Here is a 19,598-nt window from a genome sequence, read left to right as displayed (position 1 = left end):
ACCATTTTGAAAACCTCAATCAAATCCCCTTTCAACATTCTCTTCTCCGTGGAGACCAGTCCGATTTCTACAGCCTATCCGGGACCTTTAAGGCTGGAGGCCAAGTCATCAAAAATATTGAAGAAATTGATAAGTATCTTGACGCTAAAGGCATCATGTGTACAGGGAGACTGTGGAGTACAGGAATGTTGGAGCAGGCTCGATGGGCTCAAATGGCCATGAATTTGTGATACAACTATCATGGAGTTTTCAGAACAGGCCTGTAATGTGTAGTGGCTTTATAATCAATTCGATCTACAGCAAAACACCAAACATCTCAAAACTGACAAAACTAAAGTTTATTTTAAAATACCATCAACTCTACATACATGCAAATGAGTTCTTTTCCTATTTTAAAATATCTTGCCAGTGTTTGTCACATTAAGTCTTTTGAGTGGCAATTTTGCACAAAAATCAGAAATATGACTCAATTGAATCCTATTACTGCACCCAAAAAAATACTATTTGTTTATAGCCATAGCAACAACATGCACTGGGCTAACCTGCCTCCAGCCTAAGGAAATCAATTTAAACTTCAGTTTTGGGAGAGGGAGGGGGGTTTAACCAGCTTCCCAATGCTGGACAGGGAACCTCAACAATCATTAGTGCAAATCAGAAACTTCCAACGGTACCAGAGATATTGTACAACCAAGGTGGTCTGAAAGCTGCCCAGTTACTGCCTGCATTCCTAGCAAATTGTGATTGACCTAAGGCATTAAAACTCCCCCGAGAGACATCACTGCACAACCAAACTTCCCACCCTTCAAAGTGCCGTAAGATTTGATGAGAAGCTGCCCTGTGGACCTGACTGGATAAGTGTGAATTATGTCAGTGTCTAAGCACTCTGTGGGCCAGACGTCAAGGTGGAGTTGCAGGATCTTTGCAGATTGTTCCTTTCAGGGGGATTCAGGCAATGGGCAGTGGTCACTGTGACAGGACAATTGAGAAACCAAAGGCACTCATTAGAAAAGGGACATTTAGTCATTTCTTAATATGGAAAAGTCACATCAGAATTAGGGACTGTGTGGGGTTAAACCCCCAAGACAGCCAAGTAATTCAGGTTACTGACCACTGGTGGCTATTGCCACTGAGATGTGGCGAGTGGAGACCTGTGTATTTCTTGTTTAGACAGGCACTGGAACACTCGCATGGTAACTGACTTACTTTAGGCTCAGCTTTTGGTTTAAACAAAGAAATAGCTTCCTTTCGATTCCTCCCCTCTCCTCTCCTTATCCATAGTGATACAAAAACGTGGCAGTCAAATGTGTGGGTGGCTGTTGGGGTATGGAAGATACAGTTGGCAGAAACACAAGCACGTGACAAAGAAACTAAGAAGGAATAGCAGCTCGAGAGAGAGAGAGTGAGAGAGTGTGCGTGTGTGAGAGAGAGAGAGAAAAGAGCAAGTCCAAAGTATTTTTAAAACTGGAAATGAGAAACAGGAGGGAAAACCTTAAAGTAGGAGACACACACACCAACTCTCCACACACAAACACACACACAGAGCCCTGCCCTCCACACACACACACACACAAATCTAACACAAGATGACAATGTTGAAAATCTAAAATAAAAAGATGCTGGAAAATGCTGAGCTGGCCAGGCTGCCGCTTGGGAGAGGGGAGCCGTGTTAGCATTTCAGGTCAATAGTTCTGACGAGGTCACCTCGTCAAACTTGGCTAACTGTCTCCACTGACAGCCAGACCTGCTGAGGGGTTCTAATACTTTCTGTTCTTATCTCACGCAAAAGATGGGAACAGGAGAGTGAGCTCAGACATAAATATGGGAACAGGATAGAGTCGATGGAACCTGAATCTATTCACACCAGGAGCGGTGTTCAACCTGTAGCCATATCTGGCTGGATGACAGACGGTAACAATGCAACCCATCACTCCCAGTTGAAGGAGAAGAAGAAATTAAACCTCTTACCCCCGCCCCCCCCCTTTATGCAAGTAACAGTTAGAATCAGGTTAGCATTGCTGGTGATGCTTTTAATGGTGGACTGTCAGGTGGTTCTTATTCTTTCTCAGGAGTGAACCTGAACACAAGACACGACAACATGGAGGTGGGTAAGATAGTCTGCACAAGGCTATAAACTCAGGATAAAATTGAGACCTGGTTAAGAAGGGTGATTCGGCAATTTCGTTATCCAAAATGGGAAATGCTGGGTTTTCACATCAGGATTTAAATTTATTTGCACAAAAGAGAACTCCCAGAGGTAGCAACTGTCAGACATTATTTGTGGAATCAAATCTGCAACTGAACAGGCAAAAGGACAAACTCAAAACAACTATCCAGTGCATTCCACATTCTTTATAATACCCTGGTGAATTGAGTTTACTTTCTTAAATTTCTACAACCTCGGTAAATTGATCTTGAAGGTCCTGGAGTCAACGCTCCCTGGCTGGGGAACTGTGGCACACGGCGTTAGGAAACAGTGATGTTTTGAGCCTAAGCCGATGCTGAGGAGACTGTGATCAGCTTCTGGGTCCCTTGACTTGGAAAGGAGGAACTGCTGCCATCTGCTGGAAGGCAGTATGTGCGCAGAGTGGTCAGAAAGAGCTCAACTGCATTGCCTCAATATGACAAATATCTGGCATGTTCTCATTATCGAAACTCAGAGCTCACTTCAGAGAATTTTTTCAGCTGAGGGTTTTAAGGGGTAGGATCTGGCTTTGCTGCATTGAACAGGTGAGCCAATTCAGGGGCTGAATGGCCTCCTGCAGCCTCCAACATGCTGTCAGTATATCATTTGGGAATAACTGCACCAGGTCTGTACAAGAGTCCCAAGCATAATACAAGCAAGGAATAACATGCTCACTTGGGAAACAGCGTCTTGCTCCCTGGCAAGCTCTTCGAGACTGGGACGGATAAAATCAGACACAGTATTACTTACGCATTTCCACACTGGCACTGCCCACTGCTCTTAATCCTAGTCAGATGCCCAGGCTTAACCAAGGGAGGGTTATAACCTTCCCTGCTATCATCATTTCCAGGCCCAGGACGGCTTCCTTGCTTATTGTTGGTTTGGCAACATGTTGCATGGAAGGAGATGTGACTGCATTTTATAAAACAGCCAAATTAAATGAGGATCACCACAGTGATAACCTGCTAACATTCCAAAACCAAAATTTTAACAATTTCTGTCTGCAAGCTCCAGTCATGAGGAGCAGCCTGGACCTAGAGTTGAGACACCATCCAGAGTCTGTGCAGGGGGTCAATGCTGGGCTGTCCTACAGTGCCTTACTCAAATTTCTACACCCAGTTTAAAATCGCAGACAGAATGAACTGCACTGCCCCCTAGGCCAGTGAAAGGAGGGAGGCCTCTGTGCCAGATTATATCTGGCAGTTTGAGAGTCACATCTGAACCACACACCTGAGTGCACACATGGTTTCACCATTGTCAGCATAAATGCAGCTACGCTAGCAGGAGAATCATCATCACATCTGGAACTTCTTCCTTCTTGATGTGGTGGCACAAACTCGGCTGAACCCGGGACTCAAAGGGGAGCTGGACTACAGTAAACAATGGCTTCCTGCCGACTGTGTTTCTCATCCACAGGTATCTATGGGGTTGGGGGGAGGGGTTGGTGAGAGAAGGTGGCTGCTAGTGTAAATCCTAGAGATCAAACTAAAAGCTGTCCCGTTCCTCTTTCCTGGGGCTGCTCCACCATCCCCCCCAACCTCCACAAGATCAGCTTGTTTCTTTAAAATCTGAAAATAACGTTTATCTTTTCACCATCTCAATGGAGAGAGAAACAATTGGGGTTAAAAAAAGAACCACGCGTGCACACCACACCTACTCATGGAGTCATTACTAAGGCCACAATCCAAGTTCGAGATCTCTAGTCAGGGGCCTCATTGCTCATTTCTGATGCTGACGCTGGGATCGGCGTGACACTGTTTTCATGGAGTTTGAATATTTCTGTTTGTCTTTGCTGTGAAAGGAAGAACACAGAATGAATACAGGATAAAAGGACAGACCAAACTGTCTGACTAACTGAGCACAAAGTCACGTGTTTGGAAAGGAGTGTACACAAAGCTATTCACTGAACCACACCACAGTCTTTCACTCGCTGTGAATGGGGAAACCAGGAATAAACAGGAAGGTTTCTTTTACCATTTTGACGCTTGACAATACCACTTTATAAATGTTTTCTTCACCCTTTAAGCCCCTCATCCTGAACAACTTTCCAAGAGAAACGTGGTATCAATGGTTCAACATTTAGTGAACTATTCTCATTCATAACTGAAAAAGACTGAGTTTCGGGTGGCTCAGTGGTTAACACTGCTGCCTCACAGTGGCAGGATCCCAGGTTCGATTCCAGCCTCGGGCGACTGTCTATGTGGAGTTTGCACATTCTCCCCGTGTTTGCATGGGTTTCCTCCCACAGTCCAAAGATGTGCAGGTCAGGTGAATTGGCCATGCTAAATTGACCATAGTATTAGGTCAATTAGTCAGAGCGAAATGGGACTGGGTGGGTTACTCTTTGAAGGGTCGGTGTGGACTTGTTGGGTCGAAGGGCCTGTTTCCACACTCAAGGGAATCTAAATATAATATAGCTCCCACTCCTTTGCAGCTGACTCCTGACTGCAGTGACTCAGAAAACTGTAACAAACAGGAAGGCCACCACCAGCATCACAGGAAAACAGGATGGGCATTAACTGCTAGCCATCCCCACAGCCCACCAATGATGGATTTTAAAAAATAATTGCACTCCCCATTCTGTGATCCAATTGGAGGACACGTTAAAAGGAGCATTTGGCTCAACCTCCTTTCTTCCTTCTCGAGAGGGCATCACAGCTAGAGGCTAAAGCAGCCCAGGACACGTCCTTTACAACAAACATAGCACAACCAACATCCCCAGTGCCTGGCACGCCAGGCCCTGCCCACAGCACAAGGCCAGTTCCAGTTCTCAGCAGGTTCACTAGGGAAAATCACAGGCAATATTCCCAATAAAGAAGTGAATGCCACTAAGGGAAGAAACTCTGGGAAAGAGGAGAGGACTGCAGATGAGCGGGGGAAGAGACAGCAGCAGGGAAGGAGGATGGAAGTGAAGGGGATGGAGATGTTCTGGAGGAGATTAGCAGAAGGACACTTACTGACTCATCTTGATTCGGTTGCGACAGCCTTGACCTCCCTCCCAGTGACTGGAGTGGAAGCCTTTTGTCATTATGGCTCTGCAGGAAATGCAGGGCTTCCCGTTGCTGTACGGCTGGAAAGAGGGAGCCCGAAATTAACCTGATGCTAATCAGGGCACCTTTCACACACGCAAACCCAATAGCTCAGTTATCAGTTACACTGACTGACACAACCTTAACACCAAACAAAATACATAGTGTCAAAGTGATCAATATAATCCAGGAGGAAAAAAAATCACAAATTTCACTTGGCCGCTATGAAGTTAAAATGCTCCTATTTATAACCTGGATCCCCCCCACCACCGAGTATGAAGCTGAGTCATTATAGTAATGGTACCAAACTGCTACAGCTAATTTACAAACAGCGAACTCTCTCTAACAGCAGTGGCTTCAGTGACACTGGCTGACAGATAAATCTGCTGCCAGGATGTATCTTTAAATTGGGTTAGATGATACTTCTGTTTAATGTAACAGTGACCTCCTAATAGTGCACTCTCTCAGTACCACAGTGGAGCATTAGCCAATAGTGAGTACTCGGGCCCGTGTGGTGGAACTCGAACTGACAGCCATGTGATTCAGGAGGGTATGCAATGATCCACTGAGGCATGGCCGACACTAAATCACTCACCGAGTGTGACCAGCAACCAGCTTTCAGGAGCTCCTCACACATCTCCCTCCCTGCAGAATAGTACACAACCTCTGGAGAGCTGCTTCCTGTGAAGGGACACTGATTTCAGGCTGGAGGTTGGAGGGGGAAAGAGAATTTAGGGTCGAATTCTTTCTAGCCACAGTGATGTCGTGGTAATGTCACAGGACTGGTAATCCAGAACCCCAAGTTAATGTTTAGGGGCATGGATCTGAATTGCACTGTGGCAGATGGTGAAATTTCCACTCAATAAAGAAAATGTGGAACAAAGATGTCGAACATATCACCACCTCAGTTAGACCATAAGATATATAAGTGGAATTAGGCCATTCAGCCCATCGGGTCTGCTCCACCATTCAATCATGGCTGATAGGTTTCTCCAGCCCATTCTCCCGTCTCCTCCCCATATCCCTTTATCCCCTTACTAAAGGGAAACCTATTAGTGTCTTAAAGACACTCAATGGCTTGGCATCCACAGCCCTCTGCAGCAACAAATTCCACAAATTCACCATCCCCTGGGTTGAAGAAATCCCTCATCTCAGTTCTAAAGAGTCATCCCTTCACTCACGTCTTAGTCTCTCCTACTGGCGGAAACATCTTCTCCATGTCCACACTATCAAGGCCTCTCAGTATCCCCCCCCCCCCCCCCCCTCCGCGCGCCTCAAACTACAACGGTAATGTCCTTTAGAGTCATAGAGATGTACAGCATGGAAACAGGCCCTTCAGTCCAACCTGTCCACGCCGTTCAGGTATCCCAACCCAATCTACTCCCACCTGCCAGCATCCGGCCCATATCCCTCCAAACCCTTCCTATTCATATACCCATCCAAGGAAATCTGCTGTTTTTAGCTGGTCTGACCTAAATGGGATTTCACACCCACAGCAACGTGGTCAACTTAACTGCTCTCTGGGCAATAAATGCTGGCCTAGCCAGTGATGCTCATACCCTCCAGCTAACTCCTCAAATTCTCTCCCTCCAGCAGAGGAGATCGCCTGCTCACCTGCTCCTTTGCACAGTACCCACAGATCATTCGATTGGCCATCTCCATCACATGGTCTTGGTCATCGTCATGGCACACATCGCATGGATACGCTCTACCACAGCATGGAAATCTGAAACCAGTCAGCACAAAGGATCAGCCGTATAGAATCGCTAAGCGAGATCAGAGGGCAGGCATATACAACCACCCTGCTTACCACACGTTGAGCTCCCCAACCCCAGCGATGCAGGCAAACTTCAAGAAACATTGCTGCAATGTGATGGGGCTCCATTTTAAGCATTTGTACCCTCCAGCTAGTGGATTCAACTGAAATTCTGTCTCTCCAGCAGAAGAGATCGTCAGTCTCTCTGTTGGAGCTAATTTGAGGCCAACCTTCAGTAGAATGGCAGCCACTAAAAACAGATTAAAAAGAGGCAACTACAGAGCTCAACACCCGAGCAACTGAAGACATGACCACCAATGATGGAGATTAGAATCTAGAACGTTCAAGAATTCGAAGAGTGCAGACATCTCCAAAAGTGTGAGGTGCAGGGAGATCAGAAATGGGAGCAGCCAGTCCACAGACAGCTCTTTTCTTGTCTAGGAATCAGTTTGGGTCAGCAGGCTCGGGTGGCAAGGCTGTACAGAACTTAGTGCAAGTGCTGCAGAGATTTGAACATCCTCACATTTAGAGAGGGTAAAAATGTAGAAGACTCGGCAGGAGCACTTGCTACCTCGCGATTTGACTAATCCAAAAGCACGACAATAGACAACAGGTGCAGGAGTAGGCCATTCAGCCCTTCAAGCCAGCTTCTCCCTCATAGCTCCATAGTTCCCTTTGTTCAACCGAAATATTGTCACTTCCGATTGTACCCTCTCCCTTTCAAACTGCAGATTAAAGCTTATTGTACTCAGATTTCCAAAAGGCATTTGATAAGGTGCCACATCGAAGGATATGGGAAATTCCCAGTGGAGCAGGTAACATACTAGCCTGGATAGAAGATCGACTGGATAAGAAGAAACAGAAAGAAGGTTTCACTCGATTATTTTCTGGTTTCAGATTAACACATTTTACACTACAGGGATCAGTTCGGGGAACTCAACTTTTTTATAATTTACATGAATGATGTCAATGAAGAAGTAAAATGTACAGTTCCTAAATTTGCCGATGACACAAAGATAGGAAAGGAAGTGAGAAGTGGACGTAGAGTCTGTTCAAAACAATAGGCACAGATCTGGAAAACGAGGAATAACATGGAAAAATGTGAAACTGTCAATTTTGGCAGAAAAATTGAAAAAGCATATTATCTGAATGCTGAGATTATACAGCTTTGAGATGCAGAGGGATTTGGGTGTCCTAAAAAAAAAAGGGTTAGTATACAGATGGTGCATCTAATTAGGAAAGCTAATAGAATGGTGGAATAGCATTGTTTGTTGCAAGGGAAATCAAGTACAAAAGGAGAAGGTTATGCATCAGTTATACAGGCGCTGGTCAGACTACATCTCAAGTACTCCAAATGCCTGAAAAGGCATTCAAAGTTTACTAGACTAATACCTGGAATAGGCAGCCTGTCTTATGAGTAAAGGTTTTCCAGGCAAGGCCTGGAGTTTACAGCAAAAGGTCGCTTGATTTGAAATATATAAAATCTTGAGGGGGCCCTGACAAGGGGGAGAGGAATTTAATCTCGTGAGAGACTCTTGAACACAGAGTCTCTATTCAAATTGAACACACAGTCACTTTAAAAATTAGGGATTAGCCATTTAAAGCAATGAGGAAAACATTTTCTCTTAGAGGGTTGAGAGTCTATGGAACTCTTTTCCCGAAAAGATAGCTTTCCGAACATTTTTAAGGCAATGTTGGATAAGCAAGGGGTGAAAGGTTACCAAGGTTAGGCAGGAATGTAAAGTTTTCAGTCAGAAATGATCTTACTTAAATGACAAAACTGCCTTGAGGGACCAAGATAGACTATTCCTGCTCCTAATTCACAAGTTTAAATGACAGGGATGGTGCCAGGCAATGTCAGGGATGGAGAAGCGGGCAGTCTTAGAGATAACACAAGTGTGTGGCTGAAAATTAATTTCACAGTCAAGAACACCACAAAAGCTTGTCAAACAGTCTGGGTCAATCTCAAACAGTTGCTATGGAGATCGATGGAGTCAGTAACTAGGGAACAGGGCTCATGGCAGTGAATGAGAGCTCTGGCTCTGCTCGTCTTAACATTTAATTGGAGGAACTTACTGACTGATATTCTGTACTGGATGATCAAACAATTTAGCAACAATGAACTATTTGAAAGAGAGTGACAGTGTGAGAGAGCTGGGTGCTGTTCATATACAAGTGGAAACTAATATTATGCTTTCAGATAATGTCACTGAAGAGTAAATAATGCAAGAGACACAAAATAGAGAATTATAGGCCAGTTGGCATCATGTCAGCAGCGCTGGAAAATCCAGCATCTATTATGAGACATGTAGAATCAGGGAACTTGACAATCATGGCATGGTTCACTCAACACAGCATATCATGATTGACAAATCTGCTAAGTGGGAGAGCAAATCATGGGGAAATCCAGTGCATTTGGATTTTCAAAAAGAATTAGATGAAAGGGTCATGCAAGAAGCTATTATAATAAATGCTTATGGATCATGTGGTAACATTATCAAGGAATGAGATGACTCATAGGCAGAAGAGAATAGAATGGCAGGTTGGAGTTTCTTAAATTTGTTCAGGAAATGCCCCATCCCCAAGTTCTCTCACGAAAGGTGAGCTTCGAGCAAGCTCCCCTCAGAGCCATACACAATCCTGAATTGGAACAACATGGTTGTTTCTTCACCGCCACTAGTGAAAATTCCTTCATAAAAGTACCTACACCACACGGACTATAGCAGCACATCACTTCTGCAGAATATTTAGGGACGGGTGATAAATGCTGACCTGCCAGTGGTGCCTAATTCCTGTGAAAGAAAAGGAAGTCCGAAACAAGTCCAAAGAGAACAATAAAACCATGGGCAGTGGTCATTTCTCTGTAATTGTCGATTATTGGATTTACTGAATTACTGACAACAGATTTACTGAAATCTAAAAGTTACAACAGTAAAACATAGAACATTCCAGCGCAGTACAGGCCCTTTGGCCCTCGATGTTGCACCGACCTGTGAAATCAGTCTGAAGCCCATCTAACCTACACTATTCATTATCATCCATATATTTATCCAATGACCATTTAATTGCACTTAAAGTTGGCGAGTCCACTACTGTTGCAGGCAGTGCGTTCCACACCCTTACTACTGAGTAAAGAACTTACCTCGGACATCTGTCCTATATCTATCACCCCTCAATTTAAAGTTATGTCCCCTCATGCTAACCATCACCATCAGAGGAAAAAGACTCCAAGTATCCACCCTATCTAACCCTCTGATTATCTTATATGTCTCATTAAGTCACCTCTTAACCACCTCCCTAACTAAACGGCCTCAAATCCCTCAGCCTTTCCTCATAAGACCTTCCCTCCGCACCAGGTAAAAACAATGACTGCAGATGCTGAAAACCAGATTCCGGAATAGAGTGGTGCTGGAAAAGCACAGCAGTTTCCAGTTCAGGAAACAGGAAAATCGACGTTTCGGGTAAAAGCCCTTCATCAGGAATACAGGCAGAGTGCCTGAAGGGTGGAGAGATAAATGAGAGGAGGGCCTCCCCACCAGGCAACCTTCCCTCCTAGTAAATCTCTTCTGCATCCTTTCCAATACTTCCACATCCTTCCTATAATGCAGTGACCAGAACTGTACGCAATACACCAAGTGCGGCCACACCAGAGTTTTGTACAGCTGCAACATAACCTCATGGCTCCAAAACTCAATCCCTCTACCAGTAAAAGTTAATACACTATATGCATTATTAACAACTTTACCAATCTGGATGTCAACTTTCAGGGATTGTGCACATGGACACTGATATCTCTGTTTATCTACACCACCAAGAATCTTACTATTAGCTCAGGACTCTGTATTCCTGTTACTCCTTCCAAAGTGAATCACCTCACACTTTTCCACATTAAACTCCATTTGCCACCTCTCAGCCCAGCATTGCAGCTTATCTATGTCCCTCTGTAACCTGCAGCATCCTTCCACACTATCCACAACTCCACCGACCTTAGTGTCATCCGCAAATTTACTACCCCATCCTTCTACGCGCTCATTCAGGTCATTTATAAACATGACAAACAGCAGTGACCCCAAAACAGGCATTGCGGTACACCACTAGTAATTGAACTCCAGGATGAACATTTCCCATCAACCACCACCCTCTGCCTTCTTTCAGCTAGCCAATGTCTGATCCAAACCGCTAAATCAGCCTTTGTATTTTGTGCAATAGCCTACTGAGGGGAACCTTGTCAAATGCCTTACTGAAATCCATATACACCACATCAACCACTTTACCCTCATCCACCTGTTTGGTCACCTTCTCAAAGAAGTCAGTAAGGGTTGTGAGGCACGATCTACCCTTCACAAAACTGTGCTGACTATTCCTAATCGAATTATTCCTCTCTGGACAATTATAAATCCTCTATCTTATAATCCTTTCCAACACTTTACCCAGAACTGAAGTAAAGCTCACTGGTCTATAATTCCTAGGGTTGTCTCTACTCCCCTTCTTGAACAAGGGAACAACATTTGCTATCCTCCAGTATTCTGGCACTATTCCTGTAGACAATGACAACATAAAGATCAAAGCCAAAGATTCTGCAGTGTCCTCCCTGGCTTCCCTGAGAAACCTATGATAAATCCCATCAGGCCTGGGGATTTATCTATTTTCACACTTTCCAGAATTGCTAACACCTCCTCCTTATGAACCTCAATCCCGTCTAGTCTAATAGCTGGATCTCAGTATTCTCCTCGACAACGTTGTCTTTCTCGTGCGTGAATACTGATGAAAAATATTTATTTAGCACCTCTCCTATCTCATTGGACTCCACACATAACGTCTCACTACTGTCCTTGACTGGCCCTAATCTTACTCTTGTCATTCTTTCATTCCTGATATACCGATAGAAAGCTTTAGGGTTTTCCTTGACCCTACCTGCCAAAGTCTTCTCATGTCCCCTCTCTTAGCTCTCTCTTTAGGTCTTTCCTGGCTAACTTGTATCTCTAATAAGCCTTCACGTCTCATCCGAACATAAGCCTCCTTCTTCCTCTTGACAAGAGATTCAACTTCTTTAGTAAACCACGGTTCCCTTGCTCGCCCACTTGTCTCACAGGTACACATTTATAAAGGACACACAGTAGCTGTTCCTTAAACAAGTTCCACATTTCATTGTGCCCATCCCCTGCAGCTTCCTCTCCCATCCTATGCATCCTAAATCTTGCTTAATCGACTCAAAAGTGCCTTTCCCCCAGCTATAACTCTTGTCCTGTGATATATACCTAACTCTTTCCATCAGTAAACGTAACCGAATTGTGGTCACTATCACCAAAGTGCTCACTGAGCTCCAAATCTAACACATGACCGGGTTCATTACCCAATACCAAATCCAATGTGGCCTTGCCTCTTGTTGGTTTGTCCACATACTGTGTCACGAAACCCTCCTGCACACAATGGACAAAAAAATGACCCATCTATAGTACCCAACTATAGCGTTTCCAGTCAACATTTGGAAAGTTAAAGGCCCCTATAACAAAGACCCTGCTACTTTCGCTCCTATCCAGAATCATCTTTGATATCCTTTCCTTTACATCTCTAGGACTTTTTGGAGGTCTATAGAAAACTCCGAAAAGGTTAACCTCAGCAGGCAAGTCCTTCTCAAAGTCCTTTCTGCCACCATAATATTGTCCTTGACCAACAATGCCACCCCTCCCCTTCTTTTACCACCATCTAAACCCTGGAACCTGCAACAACCATTCCTGTCCCTGCTCTCCCCATGTCTCCAAAATGGCCACAACATCAAAGTCCCAAGTACCAGCCCGTGCCGCAAGTTCACCTACCTTATTCTAGATGCTCCTGGCGTTGAAGTAGACACACTTCAAACCAACTTTCTGCCTACAATCCTGCGATCTTGAAACCTTATTTCTGACCTCACTACCCTCAACCTCTTGTACACTGGAGCTATATTTAGGTTCCCACGCCCCTGCTGAATTAGTTTAAACCCTCCCAAGGTGCATTAGCAGTAGTAGGTCTTTCATAGAACAAAGAACAGTACAGGCCCTTTGGCCCTTGATGTTGTGCCATACTTTTATCCTACTCCAAGATCAAGCTAACCTATATACCCTACATTTTACTATCATCCATGTGCCTATCCAAGAGTCGCTTAAATGTCCCTAATGTATCTAACCCTACCACCACCGCAGGCATTTCACACACCCACCACTCTGTGTAAAGAACCTACCTCTGACATCTCCCCTAAACCTTTCTCCAATCACCTTAAAATTATGGCCCCTCATGATAGCCATTTCCACCTTGGAAAAAAGTCTTCTATCTATGCATCTCATCACCTTGTACACCTCTATCAAGTCACCTCTCATCCTTCTTCACTCCAATGAGAAAAGCCCTAGCTCCCTCAACCTTTCTTCATAAGACACACCCTCCAGTCCAGACAGCACCCTGGTAAATCTCCTCTGCACCCTCTCTAAAGCTTCCACATCCTTCCTATAATGAGGCAATTAGACTTGAACACAATATTCCAAGTGTGGTCTGACCAGGGTTCTATAGAGCTGCAGCATAACCTTGCGACTCTTAAACTCAATCCCCCTGCTAATGAAAGCCAACACACCATGCACCGTCTTAACAACCCTATCAACTTGGGTGGCAACTTAGAAGGATCTGTTGACATGGAACCCAAGATCCCTCTGTTCCTCCATACGGCCAGGAATTCTGCCTTTAACCCTGTATTCAGCATTCAAATTCCACTTCCCAAAATTAATCACTTTACACTTCTCCAGATTCAACACCATCTGCCATTCTCAGCCCAACTCTGCATCCTGTCAATGTCCCATTGCAATCTACAACAGCCCTCCACACTATCCATCACCACACCAACCTTCGCATCATCGGCAAACTTACCAACCCACTCTTCCACTTCCTCAATCTCATCCAAATCATTTATGAAAATCACAAAGAGCAGAGGTCCCTGTGGAACATTACTGGTCACTGAACTCGAGGCTGAAAACTTTCCATCTACTAGAGTCATAGAGATATACAGCATGGAAATAGACCCTTTGTCCAACCCATCCATGCCAACCAGATATCCCAACCCAATCTAGCCCCACCTGCCAGCACCCAGCCGAGATCCCTCCAAACCCTTCCTATTCATATATCCAGCTCATTCCATACACATATCACCCCCTGCATGAAAAAGTTGCCCTTTCGGTCTCTTTTATATCTTTCCCCTCTCATCCTAAACCTATGCCCTCCCTATGCCCCCCCAAACTTTGTCTATTTATCCTATCAATGCCCCTCATGATTCTATAGACCTGTATAAGGTCACCCCTCAGCCTCCGATGCTCCAGGGAAAACAGCCCCAGCCTGTTCAGCCTCTCTCTATAGCTCCAACCCTGGCAACATCCTTGTAAGTCTTTTCTGAACCCTTTCAAGTTTCACAATATCTTTCCGATAGGAAGGAGACCAGAACTGCACGCAATATTCCAACAGTGGCCTAACCAATGTCCTGTACAGCTGCAACATGACCTCTCAACTCCTGTACTCAATACTTTGACCAATAAAGGAAAGCATACCAAACGCCGCCTTCACTATCCTATCTACCTGCGACTCCACTTTCAAGGAGCTATGAACCTGCAGTCCAAGGTATCTTAGTTCAACAGCACTCCCTAGAACCTTACCATTAAGTGTATAAGTCCTGCTAAGATTTGCTTTCCCAAATGCATACCTCACATTTATCTGAATTAAACTCCATCTGCCACTCCTCAGCCCATTGGTCCATCTGGTCCAGGTCCCATTGTACTCTGAGGTAACCTTCTTCGCTGTCCACTACACCTCCAATTTTGGTGTCAACAGCAAACTTACTAACTATACCTCTTATGCCCACATCCAAATCATTTATATAAATGATGAAAAGTAGTGGACCCAACACCGATCCTTGTGGCACTCCACTGGTCACAGGCCTCCAGTCTTCTACCCTTTGAGCCAGTTCTGTATCCAAATGGCTAGTTCTCCCTGTATTCCATGAGATCTAACCTTGTTAATCAGTCTCCCATGGGGAACCTTGTCGAACGCCTTACTGAAGTCCATATAGATCACATCTATCGCTCTGCCCTCATCAATCCTCTTTGTTATTTCTTCAAAAAACACAATCAAGTTTGTGAGACATGATTTCCCATACACAAAGCCATGTTGACTACCTCTAATCAGTCCTTGCCTTTCCAAATACATGTACATCCTGTCCCTCAGGATTCCCTCCAACAAATTGCCCACCACTGAGGTCAGGCTCACTGGTATATAATTCCCTGGCTTGTCCTTACCACCTTTCTTAAACAGTAGCACCACATTAGCCAAGCTCCAGTCTTCCGGCACCTCATCTGTGACTATGACCCTCTGTCTTCTATGGGCCAATTAATTCTGTATCCAGACAGCCAAATTTCCCTGTATCCCATGCCTCCTTACTTTCTGAATGAGCCTCCTACCATGGAGAACCTTATCAAACACCTTGTTGATATTCATAATCACCACATCGACTGCTCTACCTTCATCAATGTGTTATGTCATATCCTCAAAGAATTCAATAAGGCTTGAGAGACATAACATTGAACAAGGAAATAACATTTGCCACCCTCCAATTATTTGAGACTACTTCAGTGGACAGTGATGACGCAAAGATCATCGCTAAAGATGCGGTAATCTCTTCCCTCACGTCCCAAAATAACCTTGGGTATATCACGTCTGGCCCAGGGGACTTATCTATTCTCATGTTTTTCAAAGTTGCCAGCCCATCCTCCTCCTTAACATCAACCCTGTTTGAGCATATCAGCCTGTTTCAGGCCATCCTTACATAAGACAAGGTCCCTTTCACTAGTGAATACAGAAGCAAAGTATTCAAGACTCAGGAGTAGGTCATCAGCCCCCTTGGTCTGTTCCACCATTCATTCAATTAGATTATAATTAATCTGTATCATAAATCCTCAACTTCTTTGGCTTCATAACCATTAATCCCACTGCTAAACTATAGTTGACTTAGTTTTGGTCTGAAATTTGCATTTATCCTCAGCCCCAACAGATATTTTAGAGAGAGGGTGTGGGAATGGGTTCCAGATTTTACTAACTCCGAGCAGATTAGCTGCACCGTCACAGGAAGTAATTTCTATCAGATGCTTTAATTATGATCAAGGGTACACTTATAGCTCCCTTAATTATCTATATTCAAGGGAATCAAGATGGTGCAAGGCTGTAATGGAACCCTTTTAGGGCCGATATTATTCTAGTGAATCTGTCCTGCATTCTTTCCAAGGCCAATATTTCCTTCCTTACGGGCGATGCCCTGGATAATGCAATAGCCATCGATTGAGGTTAACATATTCTTTCACAGGTCATGACTGTCACTGGCTGGGACAGTAATTACTGCCCATCCCCAACTGTCCTTGAAACAGTGGGGAGGAGCCTCCCACAGTGCTATTAGGGAGGAAGATCCATGACTTTGATCCAGCAACAGGAGAAACTGGCAAATATTCCCAAATCAGGATGGCGTGGGGCTTGGAGGGGAGCTTGCAGGTGATAGCATTCCCCTTCACATTCCTCAGGAATAGATTCAAATGAACACTATCCACATTTTTGTACCCACCCCACCCCTCCTGAAATATCCTGTGAGGCTCAGTTTTGTGATTGGCAATGCACCCTTACCTTAGCCAGCGGAAACTCTTCTTGTAGTGCACACAGGTACCAAACTCAGGCAGGGGCTTCCCGTACTGAAGAACAGGTCCGGGGGGCTGTCTCTTCCGACGCCGATGAACTGCATTATTTGCATCTTCAGTGACAGATTAGAGCAGAAAACCGATTACTGCACGTTCTTGAAGTGACAGATACTCAGAATTACAAACTATGAAAGCAGAGCAAGGGAGATTCAGACCTAGAATTTATTGCCCTATGAGAGGCCAAATCTGAACCTCTCCAGACCCTGGTAAACAGCAAGCTCTGTCCATTTCTTATTAGGTTGATGCATCTTTAGTATATCAGATAACAGTCTATTCCTGAATTAAACTTTAAACAGAGGAGCTCCTTGCGGTTAAACTTAACTTAAAATTCCTTTAGGTTATAAACAGAACTGCACAGATTACCCATCTGGGAAGGTCAGCTCTCGTTTCTCCTGAGAGGTGAAGGTTGAGATCTTTAAAATTATGAAGTGTTTAGTAGACTGGACGCAAAGAGAACGATTCTACTTGGGATGAAGGTCATAACTAGAGGATGCTAATTTAAGGTTAACATCAAGAAATCTAAATGAGAAAATGGAAGAAACTTCCTTACTGAGACAGCAGTGAGAATATGGAATTCATTACTACAAAGGGTGGGGGTAAGGATGGGGACAAGAGTTATAAATACATATGAAGGAGTATGGAAAAGAGGGCTTCACTGACAAATGAGTTGGGGAGAGTGGGGGAAGTTAACGAGGTTCCAATTGGACACAAGTGTTGTCATGGACTCGTATGAAATGACCATTTCCGTCCTGAATATTCAGTACAGATCTCTACATCTATACACTGAATCAACGTTATCTCACATCAAGTCTCCTTGGACCCCTGACCCCACAGTTGCTGTCTAACAAAGACAGTTTCATCATTTTTGAACTCACCAGTTTCATCCTGTGATTGGGCATGGATCTGGTAAAACTGTGCAGCTTCCACCATAACACTGAGTTTTACATGACATTGCAAGCAGTTTAACTCCTTGTATCGGCCGTAAGAGAGGCCCTAGATAATCAGAGAGAAACAATAAGACTTGCGCAGTCAGGCATAGTTAAAGAACTTGTGGAGTGGAAGTCTAAGTCTCTTTCTGAGGAATTCTCAAATCTTTTATTCAGCAAACTAGCGGTTAAAAACAATCCTTAATCTTACAGTGCAAACTTTCAGACCTTTAAAATGATTTGAGCAGTTAAAGAATAGTGAACTACGCCATTTGTAGGAATATTAACACTATTCATCTCTCAATTGCCAGGCTTTTCAAATCAATTAAAAACTCAGTTCAACTTTAGTAGAGTGAGTAAGATGTGTTCTTAATAATTGTTTTGGAATCATTTTGGTCGTTAGTCCACAATGTGAAGGACAACATCCTGTGTAAAACAGATCAGTCTCACAGCCTCAGATACATAAGCAGGGCTCCAATTGGGGACAGCTAAAAGTGGCTGCCTAAATATATATATAGGCTGGTTACTGCTCATAGTATCATTAGTGTTTGGCTTTAGATGCCTAGGTGAACAAGTTTTCTGTTTTTAGTATACCACTAGCTTTAAGCACAGTTCTAACCCAGCAGGAATGCACTGCATCTGAAAGACATTGCCTTCTACTGGTTAACTTGCCAGCAGTGATCGTCTGAAGGAAAAACTGGTGTGAGCCTACATTTACAATATCTTGCATTTATATACAGTCTATTAGTCAAAGGCCCCACAGGGTTATTAAATAAAAATTAACACAAGTCTCACAAGGAGATTTTAGGACTGGTGAACAAAAGCTAAGTTAGCGAGGCACATTTTAAGAAGCAAACTAAAAGAAGAGAGCAAGGTAGAAAGACACAGAATTGAGGAGGAGGAGGAAAAGCCAGAGACTCTAAAGACAGGGCCCTCAACAGTGGAGCAATGGAAATCAAGGAAGTGCAAGAGGTGAAAATTGGAGGAAGAGAGTTCTGGGAAGGTTTAAAACTACAGGCGATTACAGGGATAGGGAGGAAATGAGGTTATGAAAGCAAGGAGGCCAATATATATTTTTTAAATATTTCAAGATTAGAAACTAACACAGTTCAGCCAGCACAGCTATTGTCAAACAAGAGTTTCAAAGAGTTTGTATCCTATTTAATCTGTTTGTTTAGTACAACCCATTCTACAGCTTCCACCTACAGGAAGCAGATTAGACAAACCTCCTATTAGTAAAACAAAGAGCTGTGGATGCTGGAGATCAGAAGCACACAAAGAAAGAAACTGTTGGAGAAACACAGCAGGTCTGACAACATCTGTGGAACAAGAAACAGAGTTAATGTTCTCAGTCCAGTGACCATTTGACTTTCTCTAGTATTTCTGTTTTTGTGTGTTTCAAACCAATAGACCTGTAATCAATTCCCTCACAGTTCAGCAGAATACCAAGACTGGTTGACGATGGGAAAGGCATGCATGAATGAGGAGTATTTAGCTCGTCCTTAAGCCTCTGACTTTAGCCTTGATGCACATCAACAATTTGCCTCCATTGTTTAATATTAGGAGGAGCTTGCAGGTGTAATACAATCTTGGGGACAAAAAGAAATTGGCAAATGCCAGAAACATGAAAGAACCACAGAATTAACCGGAAATGAGTAGCAGGTCAATCAGTAACTGAACAAGATATACAGGCTGATACTGGGGATGCAACCTGGAATAGGCAGGTAATTTTATAAGATTGGATAGGCAAGGCTAAAATCCGCTGGAGTTTAGAAGAAGCAACTTAGTTAAAACATACAAGATCCTGAAGGGTCCTGAACAGGATGGATGTGGAGAGAGTGCTTCGTCTTGTTGGAATATTTAGAACTAGGGGTTCACTGTTTCAAAGTAAGGCATCATGCATTTGAGGCAGAGATTAGACTATTTGTTTCTGACCCCTCCCATAGAGGATGGGCA

The 19,598-nt window shown here is 43.9% G+C and overlaps 1 protein-coding gene across 2 annotated transcripts in view; it reads right to left on the bottom strand.

Moving 5' to 3' along the window:
• Positions 1-316: 316 nt before the first annotated feature.
• LOC122542605 (uncharacterized) overlaps positions 317-19,598 on the bottom strand; it is a 44,124-nt gene continuing 24,842 nt past the window's right edge. The window contains exons 8-12 of one of the 2 annotated variants that reach the window (XM_043680564.2): positions 17,592-17,709; positions 16,646-16,769; positions 6,826-6,937; positions 5,140-5,252; positions 317-3,974 (exon numbers count right to left, since the gene is read on the bottom strand). In XM_043680564.2, the coding sequence (XP_043536499.2) occupies positions 3,902-3,974; positions 5,140-5,252; positions 6,826-6,937; positions 16,646-16,769; positions 17,592-17,709 (540 nt within the window). In that variant the 3' untranslated portion in view covers positions 317-3,901. The remainder of the gene's footprint in view (positions 3,975-5,139; positions 5,253-6,825; positions 6,938-16,645; positions 16,770-17,591; positions 17,710-19,598) is intronic. The other variant, XM_043680567.2, reaches the window with a different exon arrangement.

This window comes from Chiloscyllium plagiosum, unplaced genomic scaffold, assembly GCF_037043375.1.
Source record: "Chiloscyllium plagiosum isolate Xiang-an unplaced genomic scaffold, Cpla_swu_hap1 HiC_scaffold_42, whole genome shotgun sequence".
NCBI lineage: Eukaryota > Metazoa > Chordata > Chondrichthyes > Orectolobiformes > Hemiscylliidae > Chiloscyllium > Chiloscyllium plagiosum.
Note: the sequence above shows the minus strand (reverse complement) of the source record. Positions and strands in the feature narration are given on the sequence as shown.